Below are 18,315 nucleotides of genomic sequence, written 5' to 3'. Positions count from 1 at the left end.
TGCAATTGCTTTGTGTAACCTGTTACTAGCCCTAACTATGATTATAGCCTGTGGAAACCTTACTGAAATGTTATGCAAAGGAAAAACTATAAACTTTCTCTGCTCTACAGAGTTTCTGAAGATAATGTGAAACAATTAGAAGTTAAATGACCAATCTACATCTTCTCTCTGGTATATAGTCACCCAGTGAGGGAACAGTAACCAAACCATGGGATTAAGGTGATGTCTCATACAGAAGGCAGTTTCTCATCATGAATAGTAAATATATGTAGTGAGTGCAGTTTGCAAGCCAGAGGCTAAGGTTCCTTTTACTGGGAAATGTTTGTGTAGTAATTCTCCAACAGATTTGTAAAAATTAGAGTTAGCACAAAGAGTGAATTCTCTGGAATAAATTGCTTGCTACGAATAGTTCATCCAGAGGTATCTACAGCACAGAAGGAGGAAAAGCTGCCTGGAGGTAGCAAAGGCTCGGAACATCTACGTCAGTCTTTTCAGGGAAGCTCCTCATATCAAAAGCCTTGGCAGGAAATGTAATAAAACAAATACTGGCTGTGCAGCTGGATCCTTCTTAGAAATCAACATACATACTACAAGAGAAGAATGGTTACCACCTGGTTTCAGATCTCTGCATGTTACAGAAAGTAAGGTGACTGTCATGTTAGTGCTAGCTTGTTATGAAGTCTGGAATGGCTGTGCCATAGTTCATCCAGAGCAAGTGAGCTGCTGGCCCTGTGTCTGTCTGAGTTTCCTGCTTTCTCTTACTCAAGGATGGCTGCAAAGAGTCTTAGAGAAATTCTTCTGTGTATCTGTGAGTCCTCAAGTTACCAGAGGTAACTTTTTCACAAATGTTGGGCTAATCTGTACCTTAAGGATGGTTCTATAGTCTGCAGCCCTGAAAGTTGGGGGGGGGGGCACGCAGGAAAGTGGAGTCTTGTAGCCCTTGTCAGGAGGGGAATATAGTCAGATAACCTGTGCAAGTAACTCTTCTGTGTGCCATCTTGGTCTGAATCTGAAGTGACATTACTGACACTTACTGAACTGCTCTCAGAGACTACCAGTTTCATGAAAGACCACCTGAAGGACTACTTTCTGTTGCCAGCTCTCAGATGAGTTGGTCTGTATTATGCAGAAGACTAAACTATATGGTCACAATAATTGTACATTCCTGAAACTTGACAACCACCTTTGCAAAAGTCAAGCTGACCTCACAGGGCAAATGCCTCAGGGCACTACTGAAATCCAAACTGTAGGACTGATGTGACCAATACCCTGGTGGCAATTTGAATTTTTATTCTATTTCTTAAATTAACCATGGCTAAAGACTGCTTCTTGGAGCAGTCTGAAAGTGTTGAAATATTATTGTATTGGGGGGAGGGGTGGGGCTTGGTGATAAAGAAAAACACTGGCCCAAAACATCTGAAAAATGTTGCCAGTTTACACACCAGACAAATACAGTATGGGTACCAGTGGTATGACCTTCCCTTTCATTGATCTCAACCCTGTTTGGCTCAGTCACCCCTGAATTACCAGACAGTTTGGGGTGGCTACCTGGGTAGTACTTACAGCCCCAGTGCTGCAGTGGGAGCTGAGTTTCACTAGCAGCTGAAATAACATCAGGATATTGGGATAGTTTTGAAAACTGACTGGAAAAGAACCACACAATGTTTTCAGGCGGTATTCCTCCTATAGCACAGCTGAAGGATTTTGCTTGCAATGGAAAGAAAAGGAAATATTATATAATGATAAAGTGATAGTGCAGAGCAATGCTCAATGGACATAGGAGGGGAGCTGAGCAGGGAAGTGGCTCAGTAAGAAGTGTGACATGTTTGATGCTGTGAATACTTAACTGTTCTGGATGGAGCTATCTCTGGTTTCCTTATCTCAATTTTACTTGCCATCTGAACTTTGCTGGAGCAGGGGGTTGACAACCACAGTTACAGCTGCCGAATCCCCTCTGAGCATCTGTGCTTATGTGAGGGTGGTATGGCAGAGTTCTGCTCTGCATGCTTCTAGTTGCATCTTCCTGCTGATCCCTTTCCTAGCACTCTATTTGAAGATGTCAGCCACTTTTCTTTAGGATTTTCAGCAAACAGTTCCTTTTGATCAGAGGAACAAGAAATACACTGCATCTGTCAGTGGAGCAGCTTTGTGGTGGTTTCATGTTTCTTTTGGCCAGCTATGACACTTTCTATGGCAGCTGCATAAGTGAAAAAACAGGTTCACTCATTTGCTCTATAAATACTGCTCCCAGCTCTTTGAGCAAAGTGCAGAGCTCATCTGCAGTTGCATTTGGTCTTTTTAAATTAGTGCTGAAGGCTGGAGATGCTACATAACTTGCAGTTACCCTATTGAGCATATGGAATTTTTTTTTTTTTTTTTTTTTTTTTTTTTTTTAAATATACTCTTGCTTCCCCTCCTACTCCAAAGACTGGAGTGAACATAACTTACTTATGTGAAGGTAAGGATTTCTTACAGCTTTTCTGAGAGGACTTTCCAGGAGAGTGGTAGTTCTGATACTTGCTGCAGTCACTGCCTCTGCTCTCCCAGGGGCCTCCAGAACTGCATGTTTGGGGGTCTTGAACGTAGCTATCTCCTGTGTGGGACAAGTAGGGAAACATCATGAAGTATGAAATTGTCACTGCTGTAAACTCATCCTGTTCCTAATTTGTTATTGGCAGGTCCAGGCAAATGAAAGTATTTTATGAAGTTTCAAAAGCGCTCTCTCACCTCTGGCTAGATATACCCTGATGCAGATGCATTAGCTGAGCAGGGGCACTCTTCTGCACCTGTGAGAGCAGGTTTAGATAAATGGCTCATGTTTAAATGCCAAGCAATTGCAAACCTTGTCAGTTTGGGCTATGAAAAGCTTGAGATTCCCAGTAAGATTGTGTCCGCCTCTCCTATCAGCAGTGGCCGCGTGGGTGAAGATGGCTTCATGCTCTCTCTAGCCATTGCTGCTGTTCTAGATTCTGAAGTAACCAAAGTGCTGGAAGCTAACAGAAGACAGCTTTGAAACACTCAACTACATTCTCCTGAGTGTATTAAACTCAGTGTTCACAAGAGAGCTTAATAGCCTGAGGACAAAAGGCCCCATTAGCTCATGCAAGTTGATCTCTGGTATATTATGGACTATTACATTTCATCCATTTATGCCTTTATGGAGCCCAGTAACTTGGATTAGACTCAAGTATTTTGAGCCCTCTAACAAAAAATTAATTTGCTTTACCCATTCTGGCAGTGAACCTATGTTTAATGCTCCAGAGAAGGGTGAAATTTCAGGAGCAGCATCCTTGTCTGTCTGACCTGGGGGTATGTTTACCTCTGTAAGACAAGTAACGGGGACAGTTCCTAGGTGCAAGTGAGTTCACTGTACTGTGTTCATCCTTGCTGAGTGCATGCAGTGGCAAGCCCTGATATTTCAGAGACAAGTAGGAGAAAAAGAACACATCTCACCATGTGCACTGAAGAACACTTTACTTTCCGGTCCCCACAAACTCATGGTTGGAGTCATGTTTATTGCTAATAGCATGTTATTTAGAGGTGGGAACAGTGTTGAAATACATCATGTGGCTGGAAAGGAGATCATAATGAATTTACCACTCAAATCCGTCAGTACTTTAGCTACCATTGAACCATTGCCACTGCAGTTGTACTCCTAGTTCTAAAGTCTTTAAACATGTATTTAAGTCTCATTAAAGCCATAGGAATGTAAGCATAAGCCCAAAATTATATATATGGTGAATTCAGACCATAATCTCTTTTTCTACTTTAAACTTTGGTGAGATAAGATAGTGAAAATTTCACTGCATTACTGCTAACAGTAAGAATAAAAAGTTTGATGGACCTGACTAGAAATTGGTCTCTGGTGTTAAAGGAGGTGCTTTCTGCTGATTATAGTAGAAATTGTAGCTAAAGGAACAGGGTTTTTTTCTTCTCTCCGTCTGTATGCTTTTATTTTAAATCTTGGCTCGTGTTCTTGTCTGGTATTCTATATAAATCTCTTCTCTGGGCAGGTATCTGATAACTCAAAGATTATTTTCTGACAAATAAGCATTTCCCATTTTCTTGCCAGTGCTTCTGATCCATGAAAGCAGCCGAACAAAAGGGAATAGGAAAACCTATAAGATGGCAAGGTTGTGATTAGGGGCCTTTTTTTAAACCTCTTTGCACACTAGCTGTCTTTTTTTAAAATACAGTTCTTGGTTTGAAACTTTAATTCTGGGCGTACATTTGGTGCCCAGATGGTGCAGACTCACACAGAAGCCCATCACGCTGTCAGGGCAGGCGGATACATATGTAAATATTTTGCCTTTTTCCCCTATAATATTTGGCTTTGTCTAATCTAATTGCTGTCAGAGGCAGAATGTGAAGAATGCTTAAGAGGAGCAAACAATGAGGACCTCAAATGTTTGTATTGCACTAACTTTGGAAGACTGCAATGTAGCTAATTTAGTTTCATGGGTTTTCTTATTCACGCTGTGAATTCATGGTGTATGATCTAAGTTCATGCCAAGTAATATTTTACAACCTGAGGTAGAAACCTGTATTTCTAGTGGCATAACAGCATATTTAACCCCTTGGAGCTGTTGATATAAAGCTAATGGCTCTGCCTTTTGAGTTCAGGCTTGACAGTAAGTGTTCTCTACCTGCTTCTTGGTGTATATAGCACTCTTATTTATATAACACATTGCTTCATTTAATTTGTTCTATTGAGTGCCTGTCTTAATGTATTTTTAATATATAAAAGCATTTCCAGCGTATTTGCTTCTCTGACCAGCGATATCTAGTAGTAAACAGTGTGGCTGACCACATCAGGGATACCTATTTAGTTATTAAAGGCCTGATCCAAGATACCATGATATTAATGGAACAGTGACTTTCATGAGCGTTGAATCCGAGTACTTGGAGAGAAGGTCTAATAAAACCAGCATTAGTTGAGGATGCTGGCAAAAGGGATGTAGGAAACCTTACTGTTTGTCATGATTTAACCCCAGCTGGCAATTAAGCACCACACAGCCACTTGCTCATTCCCTCGCAGTGGGGTGGGGAAGAGAATCGAGGTGGGGCAAGTGAAACTCACAGGTTGGGATAACGACAGTTTAATAGGACAGGAAAGGAAAATAATAATAATGAAGATAAGAGAATGTACAAAACAAGTCAAACACAGTACAATTGCTCACCATCTGCTGTCTGATGTTCAGCCAGTCCCTGAGCTGTGGTGCCCCCAGGCAACTCCCTGCAGTTAATACACTGGGCATGACATCATATGGTATGGGATACCCCTTTGGCTTGTCTGTGTCCCCTCCCAGCTTCTTGTGCACTCCCAGCCTTCTCGCTGGCAGGACATTTTGAGAAGTTGAAAGGTCCTTGACCTTAGTATAAACACTGCTTAGCAACAACATCAGTGTGTTATCAATATTATTTTCATCCTAAATCGAAAACACAGCACTGTACTAGCTATGAGGAAGAAAATTAACTTTATTCCAGCTGAAACCAGGACACTGTTTTTTGTCAATGCAAGAATGGTTGCACTACCACAGGTTTCTGATCAGATGTGAAATTTGGCTAGGCTGTAATTCTTGGAAAGCATCAGGCTATGGCAGACCCATTCCTCTATGCAGAGAGATGCCAGGAGATCAGGATCTGAAGGTGTGAATACTGTAGAGGAAGCAAAGTGGCTGTAAAAGGAGAATGTAATAATATGACCAGAAGACAAACTGAAGCAGCACATGGTGCTTTTTCCCATGGAACATAGATGAAATCCTGACTACGGGGAGGAAATTTGTCCATTTCAGCCATTTGTGTTGCCATCTGAGGCTCATCATTCAGGGGTGCCAATAAATTCTGTTTCTGAGCCTACTATGAAAGTGTCTGGGTACCTTCAAGAGACATACCATAGCCTGTCATGTATCTTTCTGCTTGTCTTGCTTCTTGTCTGTGGGGTGGAGGGGGGTCAGGAAAATTGTTCACTATCTATATATATTACTTTTCCTGTGCTATTTTTTTATTACTGAAGGAAAGATCAAAGATGTTTGCTCTGTCTGTCTCCTGGAGTATGGGCACTGAGACATGTTACTGCATGATAAGCTAAGACATGAATTTACAGTTTCTCAGCAGTAGGTGCTGGTATGCCTGCTACTAGCTCATGGTTCAGAGAAAAGAAATTTGAGGTGATTTGCCACATATATATCTGATGGTAAAAGCAGACACCCTCGCAGCTACTGCAGGGCCTTTGGTGTATCATAAATCTGGATGTGAACTTAACCTACATGTAGCTGGTACATGTCAGGGGCCAAAGATAGCATGGGCTGTCCCAGTGGACTGATGGTAGGGATTGCTTTGCTCCTAGCCTTTGCTTTTGGTTGTCAAGCCCGTCTGGTCTACAGCTGGGAGGACATGTCACATTAATTTAACAGTACTTTCTCTTCTGCATTTTTGCCCTTCCCAGGAGCAATTGAGCGGTGCACATACATCAAGTACCACTACTCCTCAGCGACCATTCCCAAGAACCTCACGTACAACATCACCAAGACAATCCGCCAGGATGAGTGGCATGCCTTGCGTAAGTGTTGCTGGCTTTCTTCTCCATTCTCCACATGTGCGGACTAAGAGAGGTACTCACTGATAAATGAGAACAGAGGCTTTGACTGACAATCTGCTCAGAGCTCTCTTCTCACATAGAGTTTCTCTTTGTAGCAGGCTGATCGATTTGTTCTTAGGACCTACATCTCTGTTTCTGCTGCTGACTAGAAATTCTGCTGAGGCATGAGGAAGTAGCAGTGGAGAAGAGGCATTTGTATGCAGAGATTAATATTGAGTTAAATACAAAAATGAATAACAAAATCAATGCCCTGTTTTTTATTTCAGTAGAATGCTTTGTGTGTGAGCATATTCTCATGCAGTTCATGCTGCTGCTGAGTTTCCTGCTTCCAGGAGAATTCATTGCTGGCTTTTATTGTAGAATATGTCCTGCTGCCAGCAGCTCCTGAATTGTGGCATCACTGTTCTTTGAAGATCTAGAAAGAGAAATGCTGCACGCTTTAAGGCACAGGAAAAGAGCTTAGCCCTCAGTGATAATTGTAGCCAGTGGTCACCAACTTGTAACATTTGCTGAAGCAACAAGATCTGACAGGGATGGAATTGCCTTGGGATGTATTGGCAGGCCTTAAAGCTTTCCTCCTTCTCATCTTGGAGAGGGAAAAGGATTTTCACTGATAAAATGGAAGAGGTAGGATTTCACAAGGAACGATGCCATTGTAACTTGTTACTACATAGTGGACTGATGAATGTCCTGAGCTCCTCTGTCTTGATGGAAGCTGTTAACAGCTCTTGGAGATGGCGGGGTTGAGGGGTGCTGATTCTGATTGAAAACCTTGAAAGGTGGTAGTGAGCAGCTACTGTCCAGACTGTGTCAGTTTGAGAAATGTGTGAGACCTCTGGTCTTCCTAGGGCTTTTGGTCTCTGTTTCACTCCTGTCTTACGTGGCTGTTGCTTTGGGAGGGTCCTTTTAAGTTCTGGGGAGGAGAAGGTGTAATGAATGATATTGTTGATTTCCTTCTATTGTTGCGTTGGTGTAAGGTCAGGCCTGGTTTGAGACTCGTTGGTGCTTGTAGGCATGCTTGGTCAAATCCGGTAAAGCATTAAGAAAGTTCTAGAGGGTCTTGCTAAACTAATTTATTATTTTTTTTAAAATGTCTCTCCATGGATAAATACATATTTTTACAGTGGCATGATAAGAAAAGGTGTATTGAATTCATGTCTCTGGTCTTGCAAAATACTGTGCTGTGCTTGTTTGTCCCTGTAATCGGAAGATCAGACTGTTCAGTTCCCTTCACGTTTTCTGCTACCACCTGTCATCTCTGCTGGTGTCAGTTTTATGTTATCATTTCTCATCTGTGGGCAAAAATAAACACACCCTGCACCCAAGACATCTTCTGTTAGGGTTCATAGGCATTAGGAAGGGGCTCTGGTTTATGCTTCTGTTTGTGTGCTTTTGCCACTGCTGTGAGCAACAATGACTTTTCTGCACCCATCCACTGGGAATCTTACTATTTAATGTTATTGTCTTAAAGAAGTTCATCTTTACCTTGGCAATGGCTCGAGTAGAAGGTTATTCTGAAGTTCTGTGTGTACTCCCTCCGCCCTCCTCCTTGTCGCCTCCCCTTAAATATCATTGCTAATATACCTGGCCATGTAAGACACTTGATGTGTGCATCCCGTGGTGGGATCAGCAAGTTCCCGAGCCTGCTGTGTTGGCAGCAGACGGGAGCCTTCAGTAGGACATTTGTCAGTCTCCAAAGTGGCAGTCTAGACACATTGTGCTCACACACTTAGATATCTGATTTTGTCCGAGGCACTTTCAGGGTGAGGCTGCCTGTTCCCTCCCTGGGGAGGGTACACCGAATGTGTGGGTGTGCATGCATATTTCTGACCCAGATTTTCTTGCTAGTTCATGAGTCAGATAAGTGTAGGTAGATGTAGACAGGCGAGTCAACCTTCAGTTCTATCTAAAGACAGGGAAGGAGAGAGAGACTTTGAAGCTCTCTCCAAAGCAGTTAGGTGCAGTGCTGAGTACTTGGTATATGGGGTTAGCTGCTGGAGGATCTGGAGGTCACTGCATTTAAGAATGAACTGAATCTGTATAACTATATCCTGTTAGGAACAGCAGCCTTGCTGTTTTTCTCTGAAGACCTGTTTTAAGACAAGGGCAGTACTGATCTTTTCAAATTGTGTTTTGATTGTGGGGAATGTTCTCCCTTTGCAGCGGAGCAGACATAATTAAGACTCTTAAGTCCCTGTAACTTTAGTCCCTGCCTTAGCAGCTGAATGGGTTCTGTACCTCTGGACTAGCCTCATCCAGGGCACAGCTACTTCAGCTCATCCCTGCTCTTTCTGAGGTAGAATAGTGTTTCCAAGTCAACGCAGTCATTATTTTCCTCTGAACTATTTCCTGTTCAGAATTTCCTTTTTGCTGAGTGTGACAAACAGCAAAAAAAAGCAGGGCCCAGTCCTGTTGTGCTTCCTGCTCTTGCCATGGGTAATTTCTCAGATCTGTAGCATGAGATAGAAAAATGTATTTTCTGATGAAACACTGGGGTGAAATGGCGTCCTGGAGAATTTAAGAACTATAGGGAACAGGGTGTCTGGTGCCTCTTTCAGGCTGAAGCCACTGCTGCCCTTTGACATATCTGTATTTCAGTAGTGGTTATTTTCCTTCCCTGGTGCAAAGGCAGCAAACCTTGGTGCCTAGGAAGGAAATCTGTTGCTTTGTCTGTTTAGTGGGTGGGGGATCAGAGGAGATAAAGGTCTATCTGTGCCCAGCAGACTGCTTTTTTTCCAGAGTGGCAGGCAGGAGTGATACTCCAGCAGTTTCTCTTGAATTGCAGGAGTGGATGAGGGGCAATTAATTTGAGGCTGAGGACCCTGTAGCACCAGTCAGCACAGAAAGCAGATATTCCTCTAGCTATGCTGTCAGCAGTGCTGGAAGAACCCAGGGGAGCAGCTGGACCTGGAGGAATGGTTGGAGCTGACTTCATCGTTTTTGATTTTATCTTTTTTCATTCTGTTTGACATTTTCAAGATGGAACCTTTGCTCCAAATTGATTGCCTATGGCAGCATGAGCTGGGGAAATAGGACTTCACTTCTCTGCAATCACTTCCTTTCAACTATCTCTGGTTAAACAGGGATGGAAGGAAGGATGACTGTAGTATTGCCAGCTCTAGTCTGTCAGGAGATAAATGTTCATCTAATTAGACAAAACAAGAGCTGGGAAGGGAAGGGAGAAGGGAAGAAAAGCTGTGTCCAACAACTCTTAGCATGAGTAACTGTCTCTTTATAGAAGATGCCAGTGTAATGATATGAATGAGTCACTATTAAGCATTTACCCTGTCACATTTTAGACCCAACTTTGTGCACAGAAGCTTGATCCATAGTTCTGGCTTCTGAAAAACTCTAGCAGCATCTGATACTTTTAGAAATGAAGGCGTATATATATTATTTAAATAAAAATCCACGAAAGTCAGAACAATACTATATTTATTCACATATTTTCTGTGTTCCCTGTGTTTTATGATGTTCTCATAGGTTCGCTTTCAGTATACTACAGATCTGTGTTCACAAAACATGGGGAAAGTGATCATGGTAGGGTTTTGAACTGTAGAGTATGGTACAGGCATTGGGAGGAGATAGAGGCATTTTCAAGTGATGAAATAAGCACTTTAACCAGATGCTTGTACTTTAAGGTAGTTGACCATATAAAGGAGACTACATTGATGCTAATTTTTTTTCTTTTATCTCAAAAACTTCAGGAAATCATTATCTGGTATATTATGGCAAAAAAAGGTGAAAGGCTGTGTTTACTTTGACAATGGTAATACCACCAAGGCAATGAGGGCATGTGCTATATTGAGCTTGGCATCTTCCCGAGACCAGCGGTGCTGTTCCCTAAAGGCCCTGTGGAGGGGGTAAGGCACTCAAAGCCCTTGGAGCAAAACAGATAACCTGTTGAGTTGCTGCTGTTCTGTACCATAAGAAATGTAGAAAGGTCATTCCTTTCTGGGTTTTGGTGGTGGTTGGTTTGTTTGTTTGTTTTTTTAAAAAAAAACTGTTGTGAAAAAGGGTAGCCACAGCATAGAAGATAGAGGCAGAGAGGCATTTCTAAGTATGTTTAAGCCAGCTACATTTCATTGTCTTGCTGGGCAAGTTAGGATCAGAAATTTATTTTGAGGAAGACAAATAGTGCAGAAAAGGAAGATGCAGATGATAGGAGAGGCATTTTCATACTTTTAGAACCAGTCTAGCATGATGATGTCTTATTTTTGCCTCTAGCTTCTTTTTTTAAGACCTTATGCTTCCATGCTTATTTTTACCTTTGAACACATATTTGCTGTGGGACAGCTTTGTGCATGCATTCCTTGAATGATTTCAACAAGAAAACTGTGTAGGTACTATAGGATTGTGGATTAGCCTGCTGGGGGCTCAGACCTGCCTGGAGCTTCACAGGGCTGACACATGTGGGTCACTGCAGTCTTCCTCCCTGTGGTCTTGGCAAGGGAAAGGTAAAGCGACTTTTCCAGGGCCACCTTCTCTTCAAAGCAGGTGAAGAAAGTATTGTGCCTTTAAAGCACTGAAAACAACCAAGTTGCTGATGCATGTTCTTGAAGAGTGACATTTTTTCTCAGAGAAAAAGTCAAACTACTGTCTTTTCTCTTTCTCCTGCCTTGGTAGGTGAAATGGGACAAATGCTGCATGGTGCTCAGAGCTTTTGTACTGCAGAGCTCCCAGTGACTTGCACTACATCGCATGGAAGTCTCCACATCAGGAGAGAGATGAAAAATTCTTCCTTCTTTCCAAAGCTTTTATTTTGCTGACTCACAGACCCTATCAGTGAGTTAGATAGCTGGGTCTTTCAGTGTTATTTTTTTTCTCGTTCCTATATATCACAAACCTGAATACGTACTTTGGATTAAATGTGTCCACAAAAGAAGGAATTTCTTTTTGTTCTTGTCCAGCTTGCTATTGCCACCTAGGCCTGTCTTCTACAGCGGCTGTTTTGTGTTCAGGAATATGGAAAGTGTGGCATCTGGGCAGACAGTGGCTGGAATTGCTATGGAAACTGATCTCTTCCTGCACAGCTTAGAAATTGTGTCACCAGGCTCCTTTAGAGAGAACCAGTTCACAAATGAGTAGCTGATGCTTCCTGAGAAATGTTTAGAATTTCCTGTTATTTTGGAAATGTTCCTTGTCTAGCGCTGTGGGATCTCCTTTGCCTGTCTCCTACCCCCCACTTCTACTGCAGCACCACAGAACATGGGCTCTGAATTTAGACCACTGGTGTAGGGAGCTGCATTGTCAGGAGAAGAGGAACCATAATGCCTTGTGTTAATTGGAATGATAACGTTTGTCCGAGCTGTTGAAAACTGCAATAATCTTGTGTTTGTGGTGGTCTGAAAGCTATTTGCATAAAAAATGAATTGTGAAGTCCGAAGTATTAGCCTGGCACATTCTGAGAGGAGAAAGTATTGGAGGAAATGAAGGATTTCTACAGGATATAGAGTGTGGTAATATTTTAATTCATATAGCATGTACGCTGAAAGCTGAATGGATTTTATCAGCCTTAATGGTACAAACTTTGCAGGAGATTAAGGCTTTCTCATTAGGCCTACAAAGCACTCAAACACCTCCTTATAACCAGTTTAACTACTTGGGAGGGAGGGGATGGAAAAATCTCCTTTTGTGGAGGTCAGTTATGGTACTGATGACAGTGGCAACAATTAGCACTCTGGAAAAGATTGTAATGCCTACACTTCTAATTTCTATAGGCTTCCCAAGCCTTCTCATTCCATGGAACAAGATGTTGAGATTTGCACAGAAGCTCTGTTGATAGCTTGACAATGCATTAGTAACACCAGTAGGCTCATGGGCTTGACCCTGTCTGCTTTTATAAGCAACAATAAATATTTCATCACTGTATCTGTATTAAGTGCTCACCCAAGAGAATTTTTGCTTTTGTTTTTTTTTTCCTGGGTACTACCAAAAGCGGTGTTTGAAATAAATAGGCAGCATCCCAATTTTCTTGCTCCTTTCTTCCACTCTCTCTCCCATATTCCCTTGGGTCTCCTTCCATTCCTATCTTCCTCTACAAGGAAATGCTGTTTCATTTTTAATTAGCTACCTTGACCCCCCAGATGGAGGTACACCCTGAAGTATGGCACTGTCCTGCTGGTCAGTGCCATTTGGCTGACAATATGATGTCATTCCTTAATGCATTGGTTATTAAAGCAGACGGGGCAGCCATCCTGGAGGTTAGTCAGGCAGCAGGTGCTCACATGCCTGGAGGTCTAGTGGTGTTGGATTTCTGTCATATTTATTGTTCCCATAGCTTATGACCAGGTGGTAGTGACAGACCTTCTCATTTCCCTTTCTCTCTCTCTGCTGTAGGGTTTTCTTCATACCCTGCTATTTCAAGCTAAGATATAAAATTTTTTTTTTGGCATCAAAATCTAAGACCTATTTTGAAATCTGTAAGGGATTTTATTGCCTTCTGCTAGGCTTCATCTTAGGATCTGCTAATATGGCTATGACCTTAATACCTACACTAGTGAATAGCTTTCCCAACTGCATACTACTTTTTATTTCCCATACTACCTTTGCTTCTTAAAGACAGAAGAGCAGGGAAGGAGTAAGGGAGGAGTACTCAGTAGACCCAGTAGACTTCCCAGTCCTGTGTTGACAGGGGAGTCTGAGTAGAAAACATGGCCAAGGTTTGGAAAGGGAGGCAATGAGGACAAGGAAAAGGGTAAAACTTTGTGGTGGTGAGTTGGGAGAGGTGAGACAAGGGATTACTGAACATTAAGACCGGGATAAGGGCTAGAGTGGTCAACTGGAATAACTTGGTGGGAAAGGTACAAAAATGGCCAAACTCTGTTGTTTGTGTATGTTGGAGTGGGGTGAGGAATGAACAGGGAAGGATATCCCCCAAAGCCCTGTTCAAAGTGCACAAGTCAGGAGTCTTACTGTACATCTTCTGCAAATGCATGTGTGGCAGAGGGAAGGTCTCATCCTGCTCCTTCAGCTAGCAGGTTCTTCCCCCAGCTCATGTAACAGGGAGCTCACAGGCAAATCAGAAGAGTCTTATTCTGCTGATGAACCACTTGCTGCTCTTCTGAGTTAGTAAGAAACCCTAAACTAGGATTCCTGCTTTTCCAGGTTGTTGTTTATTTTAAAGTTAAGAACTTAAAATCAGATGAGCATTTTTGATGTTGCAAATGTAAAGTTAGGAGATGACACAGTTCAGGCTGCATACTTGGCCTTAATTTATCTCCTCTGAGCATGCTCATTATCAAGTCTTTAATTACTGTAATTGCATCCTGTATTTTCCACAGGACCCCTGCCTTGTTCCATATACCATACAGTTGGGGGATTCTGTTGCCATTCAGTGATGTCTTTGATGTTTGGTTACTTTTTCATTGCTTAATGTATGGCTGTTGGCCTTTTTATTGCAGAATACACAGCTCCTGCTCCAAAGACAGAGTTCATGAGCTTTGTCACATTTCTAATTATTGTACTGAAGCATGGTATGTCTAATAACCTTTTGAGGTAGGCTATAATTTCCATTTTAGTTCTGGCAATCAAAGTTAACTGGCTTGGGTGGTTTTGGGTGTCCAGTTGGGGATGATGAAGCCTTGGGTTTTACAGTACTTAGCCTTTTGTATGTTCAGAGCACAGCTCCCATTGACTTTCAGAGCAGTTATAAGTGCTTCATACCCTGTAAATCAAATGGTCACCCAACTCACACTGGGTCAGAATAAATGAGGAAAATATGTCTAGGCACCACCTCTAAAAATATTTCTTAGACTAATTGACTTATCACCATAGTCTTTTGGGGTAAGTGTAGAGACAAGTGCTTGTTTGAGAGGGAGAAGGAGCTGTATGTCAGCTGGCTCATCGTGGCTCCGACTGCTCTTTCTGAAGGGTTGCATGCCTTCTTACCTTTCACACTGACCCTTTCAATGGGTCACATTCTTGTATTTCTTACCTTTGGCATGCTTGACTTGGTAACCTTCGTGTTTTGATACTTTTTTGGGTTTTGTTATAGTTGTAAGTGCAGGCACTTGGATTCCCCTTGGTCTAGGTGATATTTTACATTGTCTCCCACTGTTATATTGGAAAAAAGAAGACATGTTTTTATCTTCATCACTGAAAAGAGTCTTAGGGTATTTATGGAGCTGTTCTGAGTGCAGGAAAATTGAGAGCAAACCTCCTTCAGCCTTACTGGTGTTTTTTTTGCAAAGGAGTATTAGAGACATTTTGCCTGTTTCAGTGTGGAGATGTTGACAGGTAAAACATACCATTGCTAATCATTTTCAGTCATTCAGCCAGTCAAAATATAGCTTTATTAATATGCATACAGAGCTCTCTGTTTCCAATTTCTCCCTCTTGAGAGACACAGAGGGGTAGAGATAGGCGTGTTTCTGTGTCTCTTGGCTAATCAAGAATGATGCCTTGTGCGTTCTTAGGGTGAGAACACAGGAAAGAACAAACAGGATGATCTAATGGGTCTCTTCCATCTGACTTCTATAATTTTTGATTTATATACCAATTTAATGCCTGGTTTATGATGATTTATACCCCACTTTATTTCTACCCCAGTCTGATGCCCCACCCCACACTGTTAGTGAGATGAAAGCCAGCCGTTAAATATTTCAAGGTGATTACGTGCCACATGCCACACACAGAGTTAGTAATGAGAAGTAAGTGCTTCCTTGCTTCAGTGCAAGAAGAAAGACTTAAGTGGAACATTTTGGAAATGAGATTATTGTGATTTGTTCACAAAGCCATGCACCATCCACAAGGGAACATCACAGCAGCCAGCATGAGGTACATGCCAACAAACTCTGAATCAACCAACCTGGCTTTGACCCTGACAGAAGCTGCAGACTGAAACCTGTAGGAGATTTTTATATGCTGATAGTTACTAGGCAGTGGTTGCCATTTTAATTACTGTTTTGCAGTGATGCTCTTTGTACATTGGATTACAGAATAAGACCGATCCTCACGTACATCTGGGATATCCTCCTACCTGGTACTTTGAAAAGGTCTAAAATGTGTTGAAAATGATAATGCAGCTTTACAACCTCAGAATTTTATATTGTTACATGGGCCATGATGATTTTGACCACACTGTTGGAGTTGAATGTAGTTCTGGCCCAGAAAGACTGGATGAAGCTGAAGGATTTGTCTTGAGCCCTATCCCAAGGCTCCTTAATTGGCTGGGTGAATCACAGTTTAGCTGTTCAATTATTCCCTGCCCACCTCCAGGAACTGATTGCACAGTTGGTGAGGGAATAGGAAATCAGGAATATAAATCAACTTTAGATATCTCCTGTGGGACTTCAAAGTTCAGTCTCGCAAATCTCATCTGGCTGCTCTGGATGTAGGTTATATTTAATAGAGCTTGAGTCTGTGTGTCCCTCTGCATCACTGGAATTATGACAGCTAATTTGAGTCTTATCTGCCGCTAGTGTGTGCAATTGATCAATATCTCTTCATAATTACAAACTCTCTCTCACCTCCACTTCCATCAGCTTTGTCTTTTCTGGCTTGCCCTTTGTATCCCCGTTTCTTTAGGGCTTTTTCCCCCAAACTTGATACTCACCTAGATATTCTGAGAAAGAAATCAATGAAGAATATCACTTACTGACCTAAGAGGGACTTCTTTGCCATACACAACTAAGGCTGTAAATAATTCAGTAGGGTCCCTGTCTTTTCTTTCTTCCCATAAGATTTGGTTTATTAAAATTTTATGGGAGGGGGACATGGAGGTGGCTGAATTACTGGTTTTATCTGATACAATCTTTAGCAATGCATTAGCTCGGTACTAGCTGCTCTTTACTCATCATCATAGGCATGTACTAAATCAGTCTTCCTCGTAGAATCCATTCTGCAGCATGTTATAATCACATATTTGAGCATGATGTAATGCCATTCCTTATAACTCACACTCATACCTGATTGTGTTGCCATGGGAAGGAAAAAACCTGCCGAAGCAAGGCTTAATCTTTTTTTCTAGTATTGGGAGGAAGTCAGTAATGGCATGAATCTATATACACAAAGATCCTAATCAGAAGGGAGCAATAGGCTGGGGACTGAGAGTTTGGTTCTGTTTATATTTATACCAGAATAATAATTCTACTAAAGCAAAAATAGATAGTCTAAGATAAAAATAATGTGAAATCAGCATCTGAGTGCAAAATATTCAGTAGATTTCAGAAAAAGTGCTCCTTGTGATTTTGGACTTCTTGATATTTCAGTAAAATTGAAGAGGTTCAACAATTACACTTCTCTGTTAATGCTGCGGCTGACAGTGTGTAGTGCACCTTCCATCCTAGCCTCCTGAAACACTTGGGCAACGGTTTTACTCAGTATCATTCTGAATTAAGCCGGGTGCTGAAGGAAGGAGTAGAACCCAAGTACGCCCATTTCACATGCAGAAATAGAGTTACAGAGAAGTTAATTGACCTGCTAAATGTCACACAGAGAGTGAGTGGGAGAGCCAGAAACAAAACTCAGGTCTTTGGACTCCCACTGCTGTAAGTGCTAGACAATGCTGCCTCCTGTAGTGCCAGAGATTATGCAGCATGTCTCCTAGAAAAGTCCATTGCAAAACCTTGTATCTGGGATAATGTATTTGTACAGATATTTATTAAAAAAATTTAAAAATTCAAGTGAAAGCTTACTGACCAAAGCTCGAATCTATTGCATTCCTCAGTGATGATTTTTTCTTAGAAATAATGGCAAAGAACCTTCAAAGGCTGGTAGTAAATTAAGGTATACAAAGTGGGGATTCCTCAGCACCTGCTGAAAACCAGGTCCTCAGAAATATCTGAGGGTGAGCAACTAGAATGAATAAGAATTTCAAAAAATTATCTCCATTAGAATGTGTGTAGGTGCTGTGGATTTTCACCCACATAGGAACTGGACTCAAAACCAGTGTCTCACTGATTGTCAAGACAACTGATATGCACAGCAAGAATAACATACCGGTACCCAGTTTTACCTGAAAGTAATCTTAAGTGTCATTTTATTTGAAAAGTGATCAAATGAGTACATTTTGAGAAATAGTGGTTATCAGTCCTGTTACAGAGCCATAAAATGATCTGGAAGAAGAAATACACACCGAATGTAAAACTGTAGGGAAATAATTTCAAAATGGCCTTCCTGATATGGCCTGGGAAAAACCTCTCCTGTATGACGAATCCTCCTTGGCCAGCAGAGTGGCAACAGCCAGCTCTGAACCTCATCCCAAAATGTCATGGGTGAGGAACTGATTAATTGGCAGGTGTAGTCCTGCACCACAGTTATAACTGAACCATCCGCTGCCCGGCTGTAGTAGAGCTACCTGTGATTTATTCCAACATAAACCTAGGTTGAACTGGTCTTTGGCTCATTTCAGGAGTATCTTCATCTTTCATGGAACTTGACATATCAGGACCTACATGTTGATTATTTCTGATGTATTTTATTGCTCTTTAGGTCTTTGTATGAAAGCAGGATTTTTATTCAGTAAATAAGCCTTGGCTCTGACACTTAACCCTTCACTGGAGCACTAACCCTGTGTACTGACTTCAGCTGATGAAGTAGAAAAGTCTATGGTGACACCACTTCCAAGTAGGATCAGATTTTTCATGTGGAATTGAGATTTTTTTTTTAGGAATTTTTTTTTTAAGAAGCAGACAATTAATGCAAAAGACTTCTGCAACAAGGAACAGGGCAGACAAATGCAAAAACTACTTGATATGGTAGTAGGATTAGCT

General features: G+C 41.7%; 1 protein-coding gene across 2 annotated transcripts in view; it reads left to right on the top strand.

The window, feature by feature from the left end:
- The window catches only part of TMEM178B (transmembrane protein 178B), a 220,517-nt gene that overhangs the window by 57,194 nt on the left and 145,008 nt on the right, over positions 1-18,315 (top strand). For both annotated transcript variants that reach the window (XM_026841006.1, XM_026841004.1), the window contains exon 2: positions 6,449-6,562. In XM_026841006.1, coding sequence (XP_026696807.1) covers positions 6,449-6,562 — 114 coding nt within the window. The remainder of the gene's footprint in view (positions 1-6,448; positions 6,563-18,315) is intronic.

This window comes from Athene cunicularia, assembly GCF_003259725.1.
Source record: "Athene cunicularia isolate RWA chromosome 1 unlocalized genomic scaffold, athCun1 chr1_part2, whole genome shotgun sequence".
Lineage (NCBI taxonomy): Eukaryota > Metazoa > Chordata > Aves > Strigiformes > Strigidae > Athene > Athene cunicularia.
The sequence above is the reverse complement of the archived record's forward strand: the minus strand, read 5'-3'. Positions and strand labels throughout refer to the sequence as shown.